Below are 21,958 nucleotides of genomic sequence, written 5' to 3'. Positions count from 1 at the left end.
CCTGTAAGATAATCTAAGATTACAAGGACATACTGTCCATGGCACAAAGATTGTTTTACTAAAGCTTAATGTAACAGTACAGCAGCTTGCTTGGATTTGTTTAATTTACATTTGAAGTAAACATTAATTGACACCTGTATTAAATCCCCAAATTTACAGCAGCATTACTTGAGCAGTCGCAGGGCTGCTAGTATATGAACAATGCATTAATGGAGGCTTATCTCATATTGATTAAGCATTAATATATTTCAGCATACTTTGGTATGTCATAGTTCATACAGTAGGTACGGTAATTAAACGGTTACTCCTATCTCTGTGACACCACAAACATTGCAACTACATATTTTGACAATTATGGTTTAGTTATTTTACAACCAAATAAATATTGATGTATTCAGTGGGTAGAAGGTAGTTGCTCCAATTTGATGACATTGACAGTTATAAAAGATAGCCAACAAAAGGATGACATGTAATAAAGCTCCAAGTTTTATTTTACTTTATAAAAAAAAAAATCTAAATAATAATATTATGTATTATGGAATTGCTTAGAACCTCCTGCCAATGCTTCTCCCTTTGTTCACATTAACAAATAGATACAACTTATTTATACTATTCTTAGATGTTGATTAAGTTTGAACCACACATGCTTTTATTCTGCTGTTTGTACATTGTAATTGTTTTTCTTATACATTGCTTTTTGTTGTTTCCAAGGACCCCCTTCATCAGTCTTAATGGGTAAATCTCCTGGTTAAATAATAATAATAATAATACCCACAGCACCAACGGGCATTGAAAACATACAAACAATCAAAAACATATCCAAGCATATGTGTAATCATGCAAGGGCTAAAGACAGGAAAATCCCTCTGTCGTTTTTTATTTTGCCTCCTCCAACATGACATTGCAAGGCAGCTACCTGTAGGGGTCTCTCCAAAGAGGCTCACAGCCTCCCGCTGTACCAGTCTGTCTAATGCAAGCTGATACCTCATTCACTCACACAGCTATTTAAGAGACAGAGAATGTGTGATGCTGTCAATACAGATTCAGAGAGAGAGAGAGAGAGAGAGAGAGAGAGAGCAGGCAGCAGCAGGCAGTGAGACTTGACTTCTACTCCAGGCAATTTTAACAAGGTGGAAGCAGAGCACACTGGCTGTTATTCTGTCCTCGGCTTTCCTGTGCTCAAGTTAGGGGGTTTGTGTGTGGAAGGGAATGAGGTGCGATATACAAGCACTGTTGCTTCCTCCGTGGTGGATTGAGATGTAGTAGCTTGCAAGTAGAAAGTCATGTTTTAGCTTTTGTGTTCTCATTTAATTTGTTTTCTTTTGGGGGGTCAGGGAGGGGATGTTTCAAGTTTTTATTTCTTGAATTAATTTTGTTGGTTTTGTTTATCCGTGGTCAAGAGTTTCAGGGACAATGAAGACCACTCGGAAATGTAGAGCGCTCTTGGCTGTCAGTTTGAATCTGGTAGCTCTTTTTTTTTCCATCACTGCTTTCATCACCACTTACTGGTGCGAGGGGACGCAGAGGGTCCCCAAGCCAAACTGCAGCAATGACAGGAAGCACAACTGCATTAACTACAGTGGGAATGACACCAGCCAGAACAAAGTGCACTACAGCTGGGAGACAGGAGATGACAGGTTTCTGTTCAGGCATTTCCACACAGGCATCTGGTACTCCTGTGAGGAAAACATCAACGGTGGAGGTAAGGGTTCTCTTAACCAGACTGTATTTATCCACACAAAAACACTTCAGAAATAAACTCCTTCCTTTAGGCCAGCTTGAATAAAGATAACATTAAGTCCACTACCATTTTGAGCAGTTTTCAGAACAAGAATTATATTGAGACCATTGTATTGGTCCCTTTTGATGTTTGTAATTGAGTTATTTCATTGCAGTTAATATCAAAGCTGTATTGTTACACAAGAGCAGGTAGGATGTAGAAGAAAGTTTTACTGAATTTGAAAACATGATATTTACATGTTATAATACCCTATTAAAAAAGGTTCTGCTTCGATGTGGCCAGAATGATTGTTCCTGATAAATGTATCATCTATAGTAGTAATCCGCACTATCGTTAAGGCTGGTTTCTTTGCCTTGGAAAAGATCTGGTAATATATAAGAGTGCCATTTTTTGGTTTGTTTATTTTTTTGTAATATCCAAACAACAGCAAAGTTAAAACAAATTAAAAAAACAAAGAACACACTAATGTTCCAGCCAAGGGAATTAAGAATACCTGGGCTGGTGAGTGTTGTGTTGGGAGTGAACGGAAGTAGCTCAGGTATGTTGGAGTAGTGACCCAGAGAGCTGAAGGTGGGTGTAGCTGGGTGTATTAGAACTCCACTAAAATATATTCCTACGGCTAACTACAAATAAGGACCTAGAGTAAAGGCAATGATTTGTATATGTTGTCACCTTAATAATCATCACAGCCATCACTTACAATCTCATGCAGCACTTTGATAAGAATGGCTTTAGCCTATGTTTGTTAACTTCATTGCTTTGAACCTCATTTTAAGAGTGGGTAAGCAATTAGGAAAGCAATGCGAAATAAATCACTAATTTTATTTAGTTATAAAAAAATGTATTTAAAACATATCTGAACATTAACAATCGCTACTGTTTGTCTTACATTTTGCTCACAGTGAAACTTAAGATGCTGTGTGGAAAAAATCTTCAGCTAGCTTCAGCACCACAGGTAACAACAGTGTGTGCTCCTTACTTCTAAAGTTGAGTCAAACACAGAAAGCCCGGGGATAAATATTTAGATGTTATCGTAACATATAAAGAAGAAAGTTTGTCTGTCTGTTCCTTTATGCATTCGGAACCCTGCAGCCAGTGCAACCAAACTTTGCATGGCCTCTTCTTTCATCCAAGGGAAGGTCCAGGGCTATGTTTGGATCCAAAATTTTGACCCCCGGGGTGCTAGTAACCCCATTGCAGGATTAATACAGTAGTCATGTATCTCAAATTAAAGAAACCCACAAAACCAAAAAGAAAAAAAAGAAAATATTTAAAAAATGAAATGGCAAAAACCAAAAGAAAATTAAGTTTAAAAAAAGGCAAAGGGGTCCGAGTGCATTGTGCGACACCCAGGATCGGTAATTTATAGGAAACCATAAGGCTACCGTTCCCCAATTAGTCATCCATGAAATATTTCCGACAACGCCGGGTACTTCAGCTAGTAAGTAATAATCCTAAACCCCTCTGTTACAAGCCATTGGTAAAACTCACAAAGCTGTTTACTACAAATTATTTTTAGTGCAATATTTGCTGAAAGGATAAAACTGCAATCAAAATTCTAAAACTATTGAAAAAACAGCTTTAGAATGCATACAGTACAACGGACTTAAATGACATTTCTGCTGCGCTTTTGTTTCCGCTTTAGTAAGTTTAGTTTAACTTTTTTTTAAATAAATCTCAATGACAATTTGGAGTAAAGAGTTTTCAAAATTTAGTCCTAGGTGGGTCTTTGACTTGAAATGAAATGGTTACAACCGCTATTGAAAAGTGGAGAAACAGGAATTTCCAAAGAAACTCTGGGGACCTGTTCATAGGTTTATGTAACTGTGTAATGAGTCTCTGTACAGAGATGAGAAAGGCGGGAGAAAGAGTGTCTTTTTTAAAAAAAAAAATAAGGATTACATGACAAACATGCAGGCTTGATGAGTTTTTCTTTTTGAACCAGATGTTGCACATTGACTGTTTGTGAACTCACTATGTTTGTTGCCATAAATACAAGCATGGTTACATTGACAGATGCAAAGGCTAATGGGTAAAATCTACTTCCATTAGAGAAAGAGTTAAACTAATAAGCATATCAAAAGTGTGAAAAATGAACCAGCAAACTGTCAGGCAGCAACACAGGCAAACAGTCCCCAATGCTCTTACTAATGAGCAGTGTGTGCCTCTGTACCAGATTACCTAGGCAGATATACATAGAGGAATTATAGTACATTGTGAATGATAATTTTCCTATAAACATCAGTGTTTTACAGTCTTTATTATACCCGGTGGAGGTGCGAGACCAGTGTATAACAGGACTAGGTGGAGCATGAGACCTGTGTATAATAAGATTGCCTGGGTATAATCAGGGTGATGATAAAACTAATAGCGCAATAAGCAACATAAATTTGGTGAGAAATGTGACCTCAGCCACATGCTGTCCGTGGGATGTTAGGGAGTTTAGGCTGAAGACCCTCAGAAAGCAGAGGCTCTTGAGTAACAAGGAAATCATCCAAGTCCACCCTCCAAAAAAGCCATGAGAATTTTCTACTCTGATTCTTAGTAATAGTTTATAAATATTTCCAAAGCATTTGAAAAAAAAAAAAATCTTTGTAAAAATGACCTTAACTATATGCATTTTGTGGTTCTGATTTCTTTATCTTGTAAATTACATTTGACGTGCTATAGCTAGACAAATGCATCAGGTATACAGATTCTCCATTTGTATAAACGGATCAGTCTATAGCGGACATGAACAACATTAATGTAAAGAACTGAAATAAACTGACAAGGCAGATTGCCAAATGGATCAGCACATTAATATTTGAAGAAAAAGAAAAAAGATTGATAAATTGACAACCAGAGGAAATACTACAGGGATTTTTTTTTTTATTGAAATAGACTTTGAAATTGCTTTTAAAAGGTTACACATACGATAATACACAGGAGAGAAAATGAGCAATCCCTACATATATCTGCCCTGTGAATCAACCCAGTGCTGGATTTCAGATTTATTGTATTTCAGCAATCCTATAAAGGTCTCATCTTCTATTAATCTTGCCCTGACCTCTGGTCATTTATCTGTCAATAGAACTTTATTTCCAGCATGTTAATAAATCATTGGTGTACCAATGGGACTTCAGTTCATTCACTGAAATACTGATGTTGCATGGATTTGACCCTTTGCCTTATAACCTTGTAGTGGGGTCCCAAGGTAAATTAATTATTTAAATGAGCAACTCTTCTTATTTAATAATACATTCAATAACAATGTTCTTAAATCCATTCCAACACTTTTTGTTCGGGTCGGGGGGGGGGGGGGCTGTTGAACTCTAGTACTTCCATCAACACTATGGAATACTATTGCATGTTAATTACAAATTTTATTTATGAGGTACAATCACTGTTTCTCTAATCCTGGTGCAGCCACCTTCCAGTTTGCATTTTATTTCACAGCAACGACACAAAGGGGCCAAGTTACATATATAGTCAAAAGACGCAATACTTCCTGAGTTTACATGGCAGGGTATCAGGAATGGACTGTGTCATTGTACTCACCAGCATAAATATGAACAGATGCATTCTTACAACCTCTGATGATATTTTCATCAATATAAAACATGAGAAATTCCAAGAGTGTCAATTACCTGTCCACAATGGTAAAACATGCTAACCATGTGTTTCTGGAAATAGATGCCTCCACACATCCCTGGCACCAGGGCAGACAGCTAGAAAAGAATACAAATGGGCAAAATCCTTTTGTTTGCTTGCACCTCAATATGGGTAATATAGGAAATGGAAATTTAAGCGGGATCACAATGAACAAAAAAGAATTCCAAAAAAATAGAACATACAGCATTTCCTTTGCTGTCGTTACTCCAAGAGAGAAACACAACCAGATCTTAATTAAGCAGAATACAGACTGCCGTGTGGAGAAATCACTCTAGTCAAGCTTGCAGAGGTTTCGGATCTCACTGCAGGTCACCTTGTATTAATGATAGTCGGGCCTCACGATCCATTTAATTACCTCTTGTTGATGTTAGAGACATTGTCAGTGGCCCGCCCTTTATCTTTGTGCTCAAGTTATATTTTAACTAAGCTAAGACCACCAGAGCTCAATTCAAAGCCAGAAGACTTTCTACCACCAGTAGAGTCTAGTTTGAGCTTTTAACCTCATCTCATTTCACCGACTAGGGACAGAATCCATAACGGCAGGGTATCACACAACACTGACCGTTACAAATTCGTAAAGATACAATAACAAAAAAAGGCTTCTTTAAAATGTTTTTCCAAAACTGCGGAGCCCACCGTTCTTACACTGGTTTCACACAGCTAAGTCAGAACCAACTCCCGTTCCCTGAGCACCTTTTAAAACGTATGTGTAAGTGCAGGCACACTTATAATGAAATCCTGCTCAATTCTGAGTGCATGAATAACACAGAAAAACATGAAGTTGTAAAGTGGGTTGTTTAAAACTGTAGTAGACTTTTAAATATGTTTTTTTTCTAATGTAATTGCATATAAACAAGCCTATGATAAATTCAATTGAAGTAAAAAAAATAATGACTATTTATAACCATAACACTAATATGATTTAATCATGGATAAGCACAGATACAGCCTGAGTATTGAATGTATCCAAAATGAATGCTTACCTGAAATGAATTCAATAGAAAATAAGTTAATTCAGACACAATTCTGTTTTTTTTTAAGCACAGAACTTTAGTCTTGCTGCTGATAAGACTGATATACTGTGAGAGGAAATTGAAAAGAAAGAAAGGAAGAATTGAATCTGTACCTGTACACTTTGCTTTTCATCCCCACTGGATATTCAGCATCATGTGCAGAGGCATCAGATTGATTTATATGTACACAAAACATGCCATCTTAGTTCCCCCCCCCAGCTCCCAATCTGGTCACATCAGGTTTGATTGCTAACATAACCTGCTGCAGGCTACAGCATATAAACCTGTCTATCTATCTGTACTCAGTGTGCATTTCAGTGGATGCTTGGCTTGTATTCCCAGAAGAACCCTTAACAGAACCATGAGACCTCGAGCAGACCACAAGCTTTACTAGCAGAGGCAACTAAATTAATTTGGAACGAATAATGCATACCGATCTTTGTGCGGTCGCACACAGATTGTCAATAAATATTGCTTCACACCAATGCAATACCATTTGCTGCCTGCCACATATCATTCAGTATCTGGTGATTGTCAGTGCTGCTAGACACAACTGTCACTGCCCACGTCTGTGATTGAAATCGGAGGGTTGGAAGTTACCCTGACAAGTAAAATAAACGGTGCCTTTGAGCACTAATAATCTCTCCTGTTTCTGCTGCTGTGCTGTCATTTTTACATGTACACCCAAGACCAGCTAGTATAATTACAACACACATAGTTTAAAATGAAATTTAAATCACTTGGCACTTTTTTGTATTTATTTATTATATGTCATTGCCTTGGCTTATTTGACTTTTTAAAGCTAAGCAAAAATAGCATACTGAAATTTTGTGAAGTAACATTCTTGATCTGTATTTCTTAAATTGTATTCTGTATTACTACCCTCTACAATGACAATGTATCTATATAATTCTACAATTACTGCATAATTTGCAATAATACAGGAGTACAATAAGGCAGTACAAGTTGCTCATTGTTGGGTGCCTTGGCTTATTATGAAATACAATATTAAATTTGGTTACATCTTTTAAAGGATCTATTATGTAAAGGCCTGTATTAATTGTATTGAATAGCTCATTATTAATAACCGTAATACAGTAAGGTATGCATTACTGCTGCAGTAAATAATGAAACCATATATAGTAAACACATACTGGGAAACGGAACATTACTGATAACTACCTTAATAATTACTCTCTAGTTCCTGTAACCCATTGTCCAGTTCATACAAAATGTCACTTGTGCCTGCATTAAGTCACAATTATGTTGGGTCAAAACCATTATAAAGTATAGCTATGGAGGTTCCATTAATTTAAGGACACTGATTTTGTAGTTGGTAACGTATATTGTAAATGTTATAATAGCAAAGGATGTAGCTATTTTAAAGAGCAGGGCAGGCTGACAATGTTATTATAAATAGAGCTGTCTGCATGTGACACGTTTGGAATTATAGCCGGTGTTATGCGCAGTCAGCTGTACAGTATTACTGTTCCATATTCCACTGAATTTGTTTCACACTTTAGCCGTCTGTGTTGCACGCGGAGTTACTGTGACGTATTAGGAAATGGAGGTGTCAGTCTCACTATGGTTTTTATTTAGAGGGAATCAATAATAAGATTTAATAGTCCGTATTCCATCATTGCAGTGGTGGCCAGGATTGTTACCCTTTTCAGCAGTTAATTGATTTCAGTATGACATGATATACTAGGCCAATAGAATATACAGTAAGCCCAGGACTGTACCTGTTATTGATCAGTGATATATTTAAAACAATGCGGATGGATGATATGTTTTCTGATTGTTTCTAGAACAAAGCCGGGTGTTTCTTGGCTTGAAAACCATGCTGTTGACATTATGGGTCTAGACATACAAATTGTAAATGTAATCACACTCCAGTACATTAATAGCATATCTGGATAGAAAAACAGAAATATGTAGCAACTGGGTACTTTGTGATCGAGTGTGGTGTCAGTTTTAGAAACAGTGCTGTCAAATCCTGATCACTTACACATATGTATATTAGAAATGACACTGTAAAACAGATGATTTCTAATGTGCAGTTTATATGTGTCCTGTTTGGGTTATACTTACTGTACGAGACCCCACATGGTCAGATAGAAGCAATGTGATTTTAAAGAGACCATGCTTATTTTTCAGGAGGTTGGACACCTGTTACAACCTTTGTTTAACAATATTTATGAAGCAACCTCTTGTTACTGGTACATTAGGAGAGGAAACGTCTTGTGAAACGTCTTATAAAACATATTCCGAAACATACCAGAATTCAATTAGGCATGTAACTCATTCCCTTTACATGGTTTACAATTAAACTGCTGATTTCCCTGCACCCCCCCCCCCCCCCCATGTCGAATACAGGGTCCAGGGAGATGCAGTTTTCAATGCATAACCCTGGAATCCTCTGCTACTCCCCTGGAAGAAAAGCTGTGCTCAAGAACTTATTGTGTCTGTGACCACACTTAATTCTGTCTGATTCCACCTTAATTCCTTCAATAGATTGAGTCCCAAACCATTTGCACAGCTTGAAGCCTTCATAAATCCATTCATTTAGCAAGAACATTTATGTGCAAGGAGGACTTTAAGGAGTGAGAATATCAGCCGTAAGAGCATCGAATACCGAATGCAACAAGATAGTCACTATTAGGATTTCTGTACAGTGGAATATAGGATCAAATGAGCTCTTGGCTCTTAATTCTCATTAGCTTTTTTTTTGGTTCAGAAAGGAAAAATGCACCCGATAAAGTTATCAAACCAAAAATAAACAACTTAGACATTTAATTGGAAGTCTATTGTCTAATAGCTCTGGGTTCATTAATGTGGTTACCAAACTTAGACCTATCCAGTGTTAAATTACATTTTTGTTAATTTCAAAGCATTACCCAAAATAATTGCTTGCATTTCAAACTAAGATTCTCAAAGTATTCAATAATTGTTCTTCGGTTAAAAAAAGCCTCACATAAAGTTCAAGAAGTAAATAAATGCATACCTAACGGTTTTAGCGGTGAGAGATTCAGGTTAAAGTTCATGACGGGGTCATACATTTCAAAAGTGGAAGTTCAACAGAAGGGATATATATATTATAATCGTTTTTGTTCACAAAAGTTTCCAGTTATGTACAGCACTAGAGGAAGCTGCTCCAGCATGGCTAATGTGCCCCATTCTTGTGATGGTGTCTGCTCTCCCTACAAACAAGACATCCTGCTTAACAGAGTAATGAGCTGTGTGCTGAGCCATGACTGAAGATAGCACGGATGTGTCTGCCCTGAAGAAGCCAAGAGGGAATTGCAGTGTTACACGCCACTCTCTGTCTCCATGCCACTAGTAACTTGTCCTCATAACCCTGATAAAGCAACAAAAATGGCCAATCATTCAATGCGCTCACATGTCACATGTCAGTTAAGAACTGGAAATGTGAGATGAGCTGTCTATACCAGTGCCTGGGAATTCTTGTCATCAACAATTTTCCCTGCAAGGAAACAACGGTAACCCTTGTGTCATAAATAAGTATTTCATTATTTAATTAAATTAACAGACAATTGATATGCCATGCATATGTGCATTTTTCAGATGTATGTTGAGTGTTTTTTGTGACTTGGTAGTTTCCTGTGACTTATTGTACCACTGGGTTACACGCGTGGATGTAGTAGCGAGGTTAGGGACAGACACAAAACGGTCCTAACTAATGTGGTGTTTCTCACATCCTACACACCTTTATATTCTTGTTGCCTTGTGTCTTCTCAGGTGAGAAATGCAGAAGCTTTATTGATCTAGCCCCAGCGTCTGAGAGGGGTAAGTATGGGTTAAGCCGGCTATCAGGCTTGTCTGACAAGGGACGTTGGAACCTGTGCAAATAACAGATTAGTTATCCTTGTCGGGCAGCGGTTTATCAATGTACTGTATTATTATTCAATGGGACTGAATGCTGGATTCAAAGTATGAGTTACTGGATCAACATATTATTATTAATTTCTTGGCAGACGCCCTTATCCAGGGCGACTTACAATTGTTACAAGTTATCACATTATTTTTATATACAATTACCCATTTATACAGTTTTTTTTTTTTTTTTTTTACTGGACCAATCTAGGTAAAGTACCTTGCTCAAGGGTACAGCAGCAGTGTCCCCCACCTGGGATTAAACCCACGACCCTCCAGTCAAGAGTCCAGAGCCCTAACCACTACTCCACACTGCTGCCCTAGACATCCAATCCCAATTTCATTTTTGCCCAAATTATGTTCTACCTACATTTTCTGGACGATATATAACAAAAAAAATCTGTATTCCAGTAGGTGAAAAAGATTTGTGACAGTCATACCTAAATAATTATTAGTGTAATTTATCCGTATTCAATATATACAGTATATGTGCACAGAAATTAATCCTGAATGCCTAACCCTACTGAATATAGTGTTCTTTAAACTCAGGGCTTCAGAGGTCAAGATCAGGAAACAGGCTTAGAGGACACATAATATGAACATATTTTTGTATATTTGGCGAAGATTTAAAAAAAAAAAAAAATTGAAAACATGTCAGAACCATACATTCCTCTTTATAAATGAGTTGAGTTTATAATGGCCACGACAACTGAGCTCAAACTGACACTGTAAAGGAACAAAAGTAATGAACACGACAATGTCTTTAATAGCCTGCCATGGAATAAAAGTGTTTTCCCATGATGTGTAACCAGTCTTGTCTGGTAGCAAATCTCAGTCTAATCTAAAGTGAAAGACTCTGAAGCCACTGCGGTGACAGTGGAGAAACTGAAACATTATAGTCTGTCTGTGTGTCCCCTTTCACATAATATTTGTGCCTGACTCTGTTATCGTCATGCCAGAAACACATTTCTTTCAATTGTTCTGCATTGGTAGTAAAAAGAGAACATCATATATAAACTTATAAACTTATATGCTTATAAACATCATTTCAAAATATTAAAAGAGCAGATGATTATCAGTGAATGGGTACAAATAGTATTCCATATGAATGGCCAAAACACATTATTTAATTATATTGAGAATACCATATAGCAGATAGTGTATTATAATGCTGTATCATTCCGTCAAGGATCTGAAGGAGGGATGTAGAAACAAGTTAAGCCTGTGTTGAATTTCAGTCATAAATATACTGTATGCACAAGTGGAGACTAAGCCTAGTGTTACATGTGAATATGGCTATCCTTATGGTAGTTTTTAAAAAGACTCAAATAGCAAAAGCTATGCTAACACTGCATTAGATATCAAAATGGACAACCCCCCCTAGCACCACAAACCAGGCCAGCTTTTTAAAGTAATGTTATTTGAAGGGGTGAGGCGAAATGTTTCACGAGAACTTGCGCAGTCTAAAATTCCAGTCCCAGTTTTCATTCAATAACAAACAGGCAGAGCCAGTATATTCACGGTGAGTTTTAACAATATTATTCCATCAACCCCAGGTTAATGAGGCATCTCAGCTCTGTTTTCTAAGTTCTCTTCAGCTGTTGAAGGTGCTGTATTAAAAGCAATCTTTTTTTTTTTGCGAATAATTCCTTTTTCCTGAGAGTTCTTTCTCACAGAGTATCTTTCTCACAGAGCAGGTTGCCCCCGACAACGACTCGTACAGTATCAAAGCCCTCTAGGCCGATACAGTATAGTCATTCAACTGAATTTCAGTAATAATATAAAATTAGTAGAATACAAGGCTCTGGACAAGCCCAACTCATATTCAAGGTGAGAAACGATGTCCCAGCTATATGGCCTTCACCAGGGGAGCCGACTGTGAAAAAAAAAAAAAAAAAGCTTCAGCAACAAGGCAGCACAAACCTTGTGTTCTTTAGCTGCCCGTGTCTAAAGAACCCTCAAGGCCCTTAAAATTATTTTTAACTTTTTTTATGTATATTTTTCCAACCAGAGCCTTCAACTGTTTTAATCAGTCTCTCATTTCAGCAGTTGTTCAATAAAAACTCCAAAGTGACTCACAGCTGAATAGATGTTTGACAGTGCCAGGTAGCAACCGAACAATACAGGGTCTGTTAGCCTGTGAATCACTCTACTGAAGGGCTGTAATGCAAGGCCAGGCCTAGACGGAATACTCTCTGTGGGTTTCAGCTTTACAAAGCAGCCTTCTCCAGGAGAACCTAATGTTTATTTTCAAAAGGTTTTTTTTTTTGTTTTGTTTTTTACATGACCCTAAAAACGTTATTGTAGTAGTCTATATTAGTTACCAAGACACTTTATCTAACTGTATTGAGGATACTACATGGCGGCTAGTGTGTTCTAACACTGTATAATTTTATTAAGGGGATTAAAAGAGAGTGATGACCAAGTTGAATTGCAGGGATAATTATTTGTATATGTATGTGAGATGGACCCTAGCGATACATTTGAATTATGGTAATCCTTATTATTGTGGCTATTAAACAAAACAAAAAAAAAACTGATAATTTTGTGCAATTGTCAGATATGTACACTGCATTAAATAGATCTACAACGTTATGAGTTTATATTTTTCTAGTTTCACGTACAACAGTCAGCAAAATCCTTTCATATTACACTGTTGCACACAGAACCCATGCCAAGGGCAGTCAATAATAATCTAATTTGTTAAAAACTTGCCAATAACTCCTGGACATTGACTGAACTCAAGACAGGAGGCCCTGCCCTTGATTTATACAGGCTTCTACTTTATGTACTGCCATTGACATATGCAATGTCTTTTTTTCAATAAAAGACTATTTATTATCATAAGAATATACTTTAATGCTATCAAATAGAGGCATTGCTGTTTTTATTTCTACATGAAAGCAGTGGAACTACACTAGAAAAATGACTTTATTCAAATGAGAAAGGCACACTTCATTTGAAAAGCCAGGCTATTTTCACAAATTTTAAACTGTAGCATTTTTATTACTGTATGACAAATACAAATGCTGAGAGAGAGAGAGAGAGAGAGAGAGAGAGAGAGAGAGAGAGAGAGAGAGAGAGAGAGAGAGATAGCAATGGCCATCATCATCTTTACCTATTTCCATCCTTCAGTGCTTCCTCTGAAGGACAGCAGCCGACTATCACCCCCTCTCTGACAACTGGACTATATCCCAGCTACAGTATGCGTAAACAAACACAGCACAGCTTCTATCCTAGTCCTTCAGAAGTTTTGAGTTGATACACAGATTAGCCTATTGGTGACTTGAACTTGTTCGTTTGGTCAAGGACAGTTTTTGCTTCACACTGTGGATTCTGGAGTGCTCTGATGTCACAGTGTGCAAATATGTGATCCCTTCAAATTTAAGCAAACATTGAAATGTGTCTTCCTTGTGTTGCAGGTGTCCTTTGGCTGTCAGTGGTGTCTGAAGTGCTGTACATCATGCTGCTGGTCGTCGGATTCAGTCTAATGTGCCTGGAGCTCTTTCACTCCAGCAATGTGATAGATGGGCTGAAGTTGAATGCCTTTGCAGCCGTGTTCACAGTGCTTTCAGGTACTTGACAACTCTTTTTTTTGTGGAATGAAAAGGTTAGGTAAAAAAAAAAAATTCTACAAATCTTCGTACTATTATGGGGTGGTTCCTTAGAGGCTTCTGTAGCCTAATTCACAACGTGAGAGGCTTGTAAGAACAACTCCAGAGTCCCTAAATGCTCTTGAACTCAAGAGTGACCTGATGTTAGGGATTTTTAGAACACACTGTAACATTATTGGATGAAGACACCTTCTCACAATGAATATTGTGAAACACACTTCAAGATTAGTCAACAGCGGTAACGCACGGCCTGGTATTATCGGGAAATGCTGGTGAGTTGATAAGGATTTGTTGATGTTTCTTTTTGTGCTCTTAGAAAATACACTTGTGCGAGCGGGTGAGTCTGCTTTGATATTTCCCAGTTTCTATGATGTGAAGAAAATAGGATTTACGATTTATAAATATCAGTTATCTCTTTGTAATTTATGTACTTCAGAAACTTAAGAAATCTTAATGTGTATTTAAGTATTGCAAATGCCATTAGATGTAATTGGCTCTAACTCCAATTATTTAATTTGGCATTGAACTAAATTTGCCATGACAGTACCACTGCTACGTCCCTTTAAGATAAGAACATGCGGTGCTGGTGTCATGATTTAGCACAATAGGTCGCTGTTACTCAACAACATACCAGTAATCCTGAATTGATTTCTTCAGAATGCTTGCCCTGAAAAGCAGTCTGCAAACCTCTTTAAGCATTTTAAAGCCCATTGCCTTAATAGTATGTTTCTACTGTGTAAATTTGACTTCATATTGCACTGATTACATGAGCAGAATTCAAAGAGGCTTTTTTATGCCATTAATAATCTGAAGAAATGAACACACACACACACACACACACATGCATTTTCGTATGATTTTTCTCCATCTCACACCTCACATGCTGTGATTAATAGGCATGATTGACTGAGACAATGAGGTAGATAGCAGAACCTGCTATGCAATCTGATGTTTGCTAAAATACAAGGCTGTTTAATTTGAGCCACAGTTAGAAGATTATGAAAAGCAATCCTCTGCTGACAGGATCAAATTAGAAATTAAATTAAATCTGATGTTTTGGCACTGTATCTTGAGAGTCTGTGTACATGACCGGCTGACTAATAAATATGCACACAGTGAAAATATGTATCCAGTATAAAATTGGGAATAGAGTACTAACCTGTGCAGAATTGTATTATGTCTGCCTTTAGCAGGCACACATCTAATCAAAGTGTTTGTCTAATTTTATGTGAATAAGTTAAGGATGCTTTTCCTTCAGGTTTACCATGGTATTTGCAATTTGTTACGCTTTTCCAATGTTCATACCATACATGACCTTTTTTTGTTTACCATACTTTTCTGTGCTTTACCATGCTTGCCTATCTTACATACTTTCACTAGGTTGTACTACTCTTGGCTGTGCTTTACAGTAAACTTCTTAACGAGTCATACCATGACATGACCCAAACCATGGTATAATAAGCAACTCCATCCAATCGCAGAACAACAAACACTGGACAACTAGACTCTGCAGTCTTCAGGTACTGAAGAAGTGTGACATGGGGCCAACCCAACACCACCACAATGTTCTGTGTTGTAAGGAACTAGGGCAGCAGTGTGGAGTAGTGGTTAGGGCTCTGGACTCTTGACTGGAGGGTTGTGGGTTCAATCCCCAGGGGGGGACACTGCTGTTGTACCCTTGAGCAAGGTACTTTACCTAGATTGCTCCAGTAAAAACCCAACTGTATAAATGGGTAGTTGTATGTGAAATAATGTATAATGTGATATCTTGTAACAATTGTAAGTCGCCCTGGATAAGGGTGTCTGTTAAGAAATAAATAATAATAATATAGAATGTGGTCATTTTGGGACATTAGATTTCGATTTATTGATGAAAATGAACCCTCCAGCAAGTATTGGCACAAGAAAAGCGCAGTCACAATAGTGAGGTGGTCCTTCCACACAAGCTGTCATAAGCATACAGCTTTGTTTTTAGGTAATAAGTACACTGTTTTTCTTACTTTAATTGTGGTCTTTACAGGACTCCTAGGAATGGTGGCCCACATGATGTACAGTCAGGTATTCCAGGTGACAGTCAGCCTTGGGCCAGAGGACTGGAGACCCCACACTTGGGACTATGGCTGGTCGTTCTGGTACGTATTCAAAAGTATTTATTTACCAAGATGAGACGTTCAGCAAACTCCCCTCCTCCTCCAGCTTCCAAAACTAGGAATAAACAAAACTCTCCAGCCGTGCTCTTTTAAAAACACTTGGCGATTCTCCACTGTACTGATTCTTAATTAGCTGCTAACTAAATCCTGTTTTGAATGCATTAACTTTGGCAATCTTTTCCAGCATTCATTGCTGATTGCCAGCTAAGAGTCGCGTGCAGGATGTGTTGTTTGAGCATCAGCACTTTTTCTCAAAAGTGATGCTAATTAGGAGTTCATGTACTCTCATGTAGGAGGCATGATTAGCTCATTAGCACAGCACATAGGGAACAATTGACTTTTTTTTTTTTTTTGCAAGTGCTCATCCATTATACAAATGTACCATATTGAAAGCATGGCAAGGTGTATTGAAGCATAGTAAAAGCTTGGTCAAGCATAGCTAACCTCTGTAAAGCCCAGAGAGGGAAGGTAAAACTTATAAAAACGTGTCATGATAAAGCATTGGAAAACTACAAAATTACAGTGCAAATTTACTGCGGTAATCATTTAAGAGATATATCGAATTTGTTTGTCTCTCAGTTGGGGAAATGTTTTTGAAATGCAGTTTCCTACTTTTTCACATTTACCGTACTCTCTCTCTGTCTCTATCAAAGGGTCTCTTTTGTCTATCACTGATTCATCTCAGCACAGAATATGACTTTCTTATAAGCTCATGCATGTGCCAATATTCAGTGAAAAGACTATCACAAACTGTTCTATACATTTTTTTTTTTTTTTGGAGAAATTGAGAAATCGAAAAATCTCAACAGGAACCCAAAGTTTTCTAAGGCAGTTTCCTTAAGACCAAGCTTCCATCAAAATATTAACCCACTTAAAAAAAAAAAAAACATCTTGCTTGTACTGATCTTCATTAAGATAAACCTGTTAGGTCACTCAGTCCCAGTTTGAATGTCTGTTTGCAGTAATCTGCTGTCTGAACCAAGGGAGAAAGCATTGGGATTGTCTTCATCTTGATTGTCTTAACATTGACCTCGGCATCCATATCTGTCCCAACACCAAACATATTCAAACAAGTCTTAAACATTGGAATAAAAGTCTTAGGAAGTATTAGCACAGCAGCAATGTCAACAGAAGGTTCATGTACAAACTGATTAAATTCCTTCCAAAGACGGCATTAGCTACTTTATGAAACTATTGCCAGATGTCTTTCAAATAGTTTCCAAAGAAACGTAACCTGTTGATGTTCCATGGTTTATGATACAAACATATTAATGTCACTTAAGCATTAATATGCTATGTCATTTTATTTATGCATTATTTGGAGAAATAAATAAAGATGTGTTCATCTGAAAATTGCAATTTTTTTAAGGTTGCTCGTTTTTTTGCATTTTACAAACCACTGTTACCAGGCAGTGAGAAAAAAAAAATCTGCTGTTGCTATGGAAACAAGCTCCCCACTAGAATTTGAACCCCTAGAGTGCTGTTGCCGTAGCCAGTGTAAAACAAATGAAATAAGGGACAATGGTAACATGAAAGCTGTATTCACCTTGCGGATATTTCCATTTAAAATAGCTGAAAATTAAGTTTGACGTTAAAGTTGGATGTGGTGGATCACAGAGTGGTATCTTGGAGAGGCATGGGACCACCAATCCTGTCACAAAGGCAGCAGCACTTAATTCCCACGTTTTCAAAAGCACAAAAATAGTCACTTCAAGAGACTGCATGTCATTGAATTTCAAAACCCCATCTTTTTAATATGATTGTTAGAAACTATGCTGAAAATGTCAGCTCAGTTGCTGTTTCTTCATAATCATTATCACCATTTGGAGATTTCTGTTCTGCTTTTTTGATCTACAGTATATTAGCAAGTATTAAATGGGGAGGAAGCATATGACTTGTGTCCTTAAAGCTTAAACCACCATCTGATAGCTTTTTTTTTTAGGAATATGTAAACAAGACCTGGTTTCTAATGTTGTAAATTGCAAAGAATGCAGAACTTTGGAAGGTGGTAGTAAATTGACTCTATCGTCTAAAATTGACCATGATGGCAGTGGCACTGGAACAATTTTTAAAGTGGGGGTGCTGGATGGAAGCCATGCTGCTGCACCCCCAGCACCCCTAGTTCCAGCGCCCCTGCATGATGGCAGAACACTGCTGCTTTGTGATGAGTGCTGAATTGTGAAGGTTCTAAAGGTTGTGATGGTGTATAATTGATAATAGATTACAGTGCCATATCATGCATTATGTTGCTGGTATTGCGGTGGTCTGCAGTGATGTTTTAATATAATTCCTGTAAAAGGAAGCCTCAAACCAGAATTGCTGCTTGTTTAGGACGTGTTGGTACTAAAATGAAAATGATGCACATGTCCAAGTTGTTTCTGTCTTAAGAGAACATAAGAACATATTAAAGTTTACAAATGAGAGGAGGCCATTCAGCCCATCTTGCTTGTTTGGTTGTTAGTAGCTTATTGATCCCAGAATCTCATCAAGCAGCTTCTTGAAGAATCCCAGGGTGTCAGCTTCAACAACATTACTGGGAAGCTGGTTCCATACCCTTACAATTCTCTGTTTAAAAATTGCCTCCTATTTTCTGTTCTGAATTCCCCTTTATCTAATCTCCATTTGTGACCCCTGGTCCTTGTTTCTTTTTTCAGGTCAAAAAAGTCCCCTGGGTCAACATTGTCTATACCTTTTAGGATTCTGAATGCTTGAATCAGATCACCTCTTGTCAGAGGCGAGAATAAATGATGTGTGCCACATTGAAATCAAAGTTGAAAGGAAAATGAAATTCGATGTCTATAGATATTTCTCAATTGGAAGCAAATTACCTCTCTGTTATGCTATTTGGACACTAAGCTATGAAACCTTGAGAAACAGTGCACTATTCCGACAGCCTTGGAAATGCTATTTGTGTGGCTGAATTACTGCAGCTTCTCTATCGGCATCTATTACAAGCAGCTGGAATTGCTTCATTTCTCCTTGGCCATCTAGTGGATTACGAGCCTGTCACCGGCTACCTCTTAAAAATCAGACGACAGCAGCACATCACTGAAGCTTCCTTCTCTTTGCTGCTAATGTTTGGTAGCATAGACTCTCAGGCTAGCAAGGCACATCCTTATTATTCTGAGTTGATTATATTTACTAACCATTAACGACAATGCAAACAACTGTTGATGTTCGAAAATGTGGTAGAGTAGTTTGCGGATATTGCAAGGCCCATGGGGGTGGGGGGAGGGGGGACGGACACCTGTTCATTTTGTAAAACTGGAACCAAACAACCAGAAAGTTGTTTCATGAATGTTACAAAATGAGAACCAAAAGCGATGCAGAATTCTAGAGCAGTCAGTACTAACTGACCACTGTCCCCCTTTTTTGTACCTCCACAGCTTGGCCTGGGGTTCGTTCACCTGCTGCATGGCAGCCTCTGTCACCACCCTGAACTCGTACACAAAGACAGTCATAGAGTTCCGACACAAGCGCAAGATGTTCGAACAGGGCCTCCGCGAGGAACAGACGTTCATTGACCAGGAGGCCTTCAACTACTTCCGGGACCGCTCTGTGCAGTCTGTCTCGAGCTCTGTCGAAGTCTTTCCAGGGCCAGCAGGCAGCAGTGGGGGCAAAGCGCTGGTCCCCAGAGGTTCAATGGACATGGGAGAGATCCGTGAGTCGCTGGGAGAGGAGCAGTGCTGAGACAGATGCATCTCCTTGGAAATGTGAGCAAGGAATGGAGCTACGCTGCCTTTTGACCCGTCGATCAACCACCTTCTCCTGAAGCTAATTCAAACGCACGATGTGACGTTCCTTGTAAAACGCTGTTATTAAGTGGTAATGAAAAACGGAAAACACAGTAGCTTGCAGGAAGGCTCTGAAAAGGCCAGGCTCAGCACTGTATACAGTAGATATAGCAGCAAGAGTCACATGCACTGCGAACCATTGGAGCTTTCGCATCCGGTCTTGTTTCCTGGGTAGCTCCATTTGGACTTGTCTGTGCTTTTGTTATTTCGAACTAAATTGAGGCAAGAAGTGGTTGACTATAGCACAGCCTTTTTATTTTGTGGCCGTTTCAGTTACAGTTTACAGATATTGTTTTTTGACTACCACAAAACAAACATTCCAGTTCAGACCGAGGGACTGTCGCATACTGGTCACCATGAGTAAGTGTATAATTACCATGTACTGTGAAGCAGCTGAAATAATTAATATACGTGCAGTTCTGACTATTAGAAATTAGACAACATGTTTGCTTTAATCAAAACACATGAATATTGCCTTATACAAATGTTCTAATAAAATCAAACCTGTAGTTTCAATATTTAGCGCTTCTTTACAGTGATTTGCAGTTGTCACAAAATATAACAGACCACAAATGCATTTTAAATAGTTTTTCTTAATGTATATCGGGTGAGCTTCTGTATTTATGGTATTACATTGTCAATATAGAGAACATTTAAGTATGCAGACAGAATCTGCAATGTTTTGCTGGACTTGCTCTTTGATGTTCATAAGGTGTCAACGTGTGTCCGGCAAGCACAAAGCTCTTCTCTATTCATCCATTCCTGGAACTATATTGAAAATAAAAAAAAAGATGTGTGAAATGACTTTACGTCATTTAATTCAAAGCCTAGCTGATGAAAAGAATAGAAGGTTGGAGAAGGTTACAACAATTGAGTAAACTAGATGATTTTGTCTTTTGTACAAAGTAGGAAAAGACACAGAGCATTTTTTTTTTTTTTTACTGGTTTGCCGCTATAGCTCTAAATACACAGGCGGAAACGATTCTTGTTATTATATCTTACTTCATCGTGTTTTGATCTTTCATTCCCTGCATTATCAGTGAATACCTCTAGGAGGTACTTTACATTCCATGTGCAACAGAGACACCTGATGGAACAAGCAAGGGTTTTCACCTCCCTGTCATACCATGCTCCTTGCTGCTTAGTAAAAACATTTGACAATTCTTCTTTTCTTGCTCAATTTTTGGAGTTTCATGGGATTGTTTTTTTTACATCATCTAAATCAGCGTTTATTTATAACTGCTAAACATGCAGAAAGTACGGCCAGCTATTTAAGCTTTTAATCTATCAAGAGTATGTGACATTTCCACAATAATCTCTTTAGCAGTGCAATACATCTCTAAACAATATGTTTTCCTCAGCAGTGTCTATTACATTCTGAAGCCAGGGACCCAGATACTTTTATGCAGTACAATAGCAGCACTGGCACGCTCAAAAGAACCATTTTGGATTGTTTGTCAATTGTATTCACAAATCTTCTGGCCCCTTTTTCTCAGCATCTGTTGGAAAGCCGGTACCAAGAGACTAAGAGATTTACCTCCCAGTCTGTGGAATTACCTTTTTTTTCCCTCACTGTTGAATACTTCTAGGAAGGGTTTATAAATCAGATTTGTGGTCTCTAATTCCGCAGTATTTACAGCATGCAATAAAACCGATGCCCATTGAAGTGCATAACTCAACCTACCATACAACGGGTCGGGAGCTAGGATCAGCAGAAAACAAGAATAAAATTGAAGCGCTTCAATTAAATCAGTCTAATTACTCTGATTGTGAGATGGGGGTGAGGGGCCAGAGAGAGAAATCCTAACTCTTCATCTTAATTTAGTGATAGACAGCAAAATGCAAGCGCTTCAAGCTGGAGATGTAGGAGTGATGGGGCTTCGATTAAGCAAGTAATTAAAGAAATGAAGCTAATTGATATTCCATTTGTTCTTTTGATCTCCTCGAGCAAGACTTCTGTTATTAATAGGAAAGGCTGTGTAGAGTGCCAAGCTGATCCTTTTTTTATTGCAATCATTGAGTTTACATTGAGGAGTTTCGTATGTAAGCCATAAGGGAGATGCATCAAAAACCATTTCTGTTTTAATCATATTTGCAA

At 37.9% G+C, this 21,958-nt stretch overlaps 1 protein-coding gene across 1 annotated transcript; it reads left to right on the top strand.

Annotated features, from left to right (window-relative positions):
* Window positions 1-700: 700 nt before the first annotated feature.
* On the top strand, window positions 701-21,023 carry LOC117431302 (germ cell-specific gene 1-like protein). The gene is made up of 5 exons (XM_034052098.3): window positions 701-1,702; window positions 10,168-10,215; window positions 13,725-13,877; window positions 15,937-16,048; window positions 19,453-21,023. Exons 1-5 carry the CDS (start codon window positions 1,414-1,416, stop codon window positions 19,754-19,756), a joined length of 906 nt encoding a protein of 301 aa, XP_033907989.2. The 5' UTR covers window positions 701-1,413; the 3' UTR covers window positions 19,757-21,023.
* The last annotated feature ends 935 nt before the right edge of the window (window positions 21,024-21,958 follow it).

Source organism: Acipenser ruthenus, chromosome 22, assembly GCF_902713425.1.
Source record: "Acipenser ruthenus chromosome 22, fAciRut3.2 maternal haplotype, whole genome shotgun sequence".
Taxonomy (NCBI): domain Eukaryota; kingdom Metazoa; phylum Chordata; class Actinopteri; order Acipenseriformes; family Acipenseridae; genus Acipenser; species Acipenser ruthenus.
This window is presented reverse-complemented; position numbering and strand designations above follow the sequence as displayed.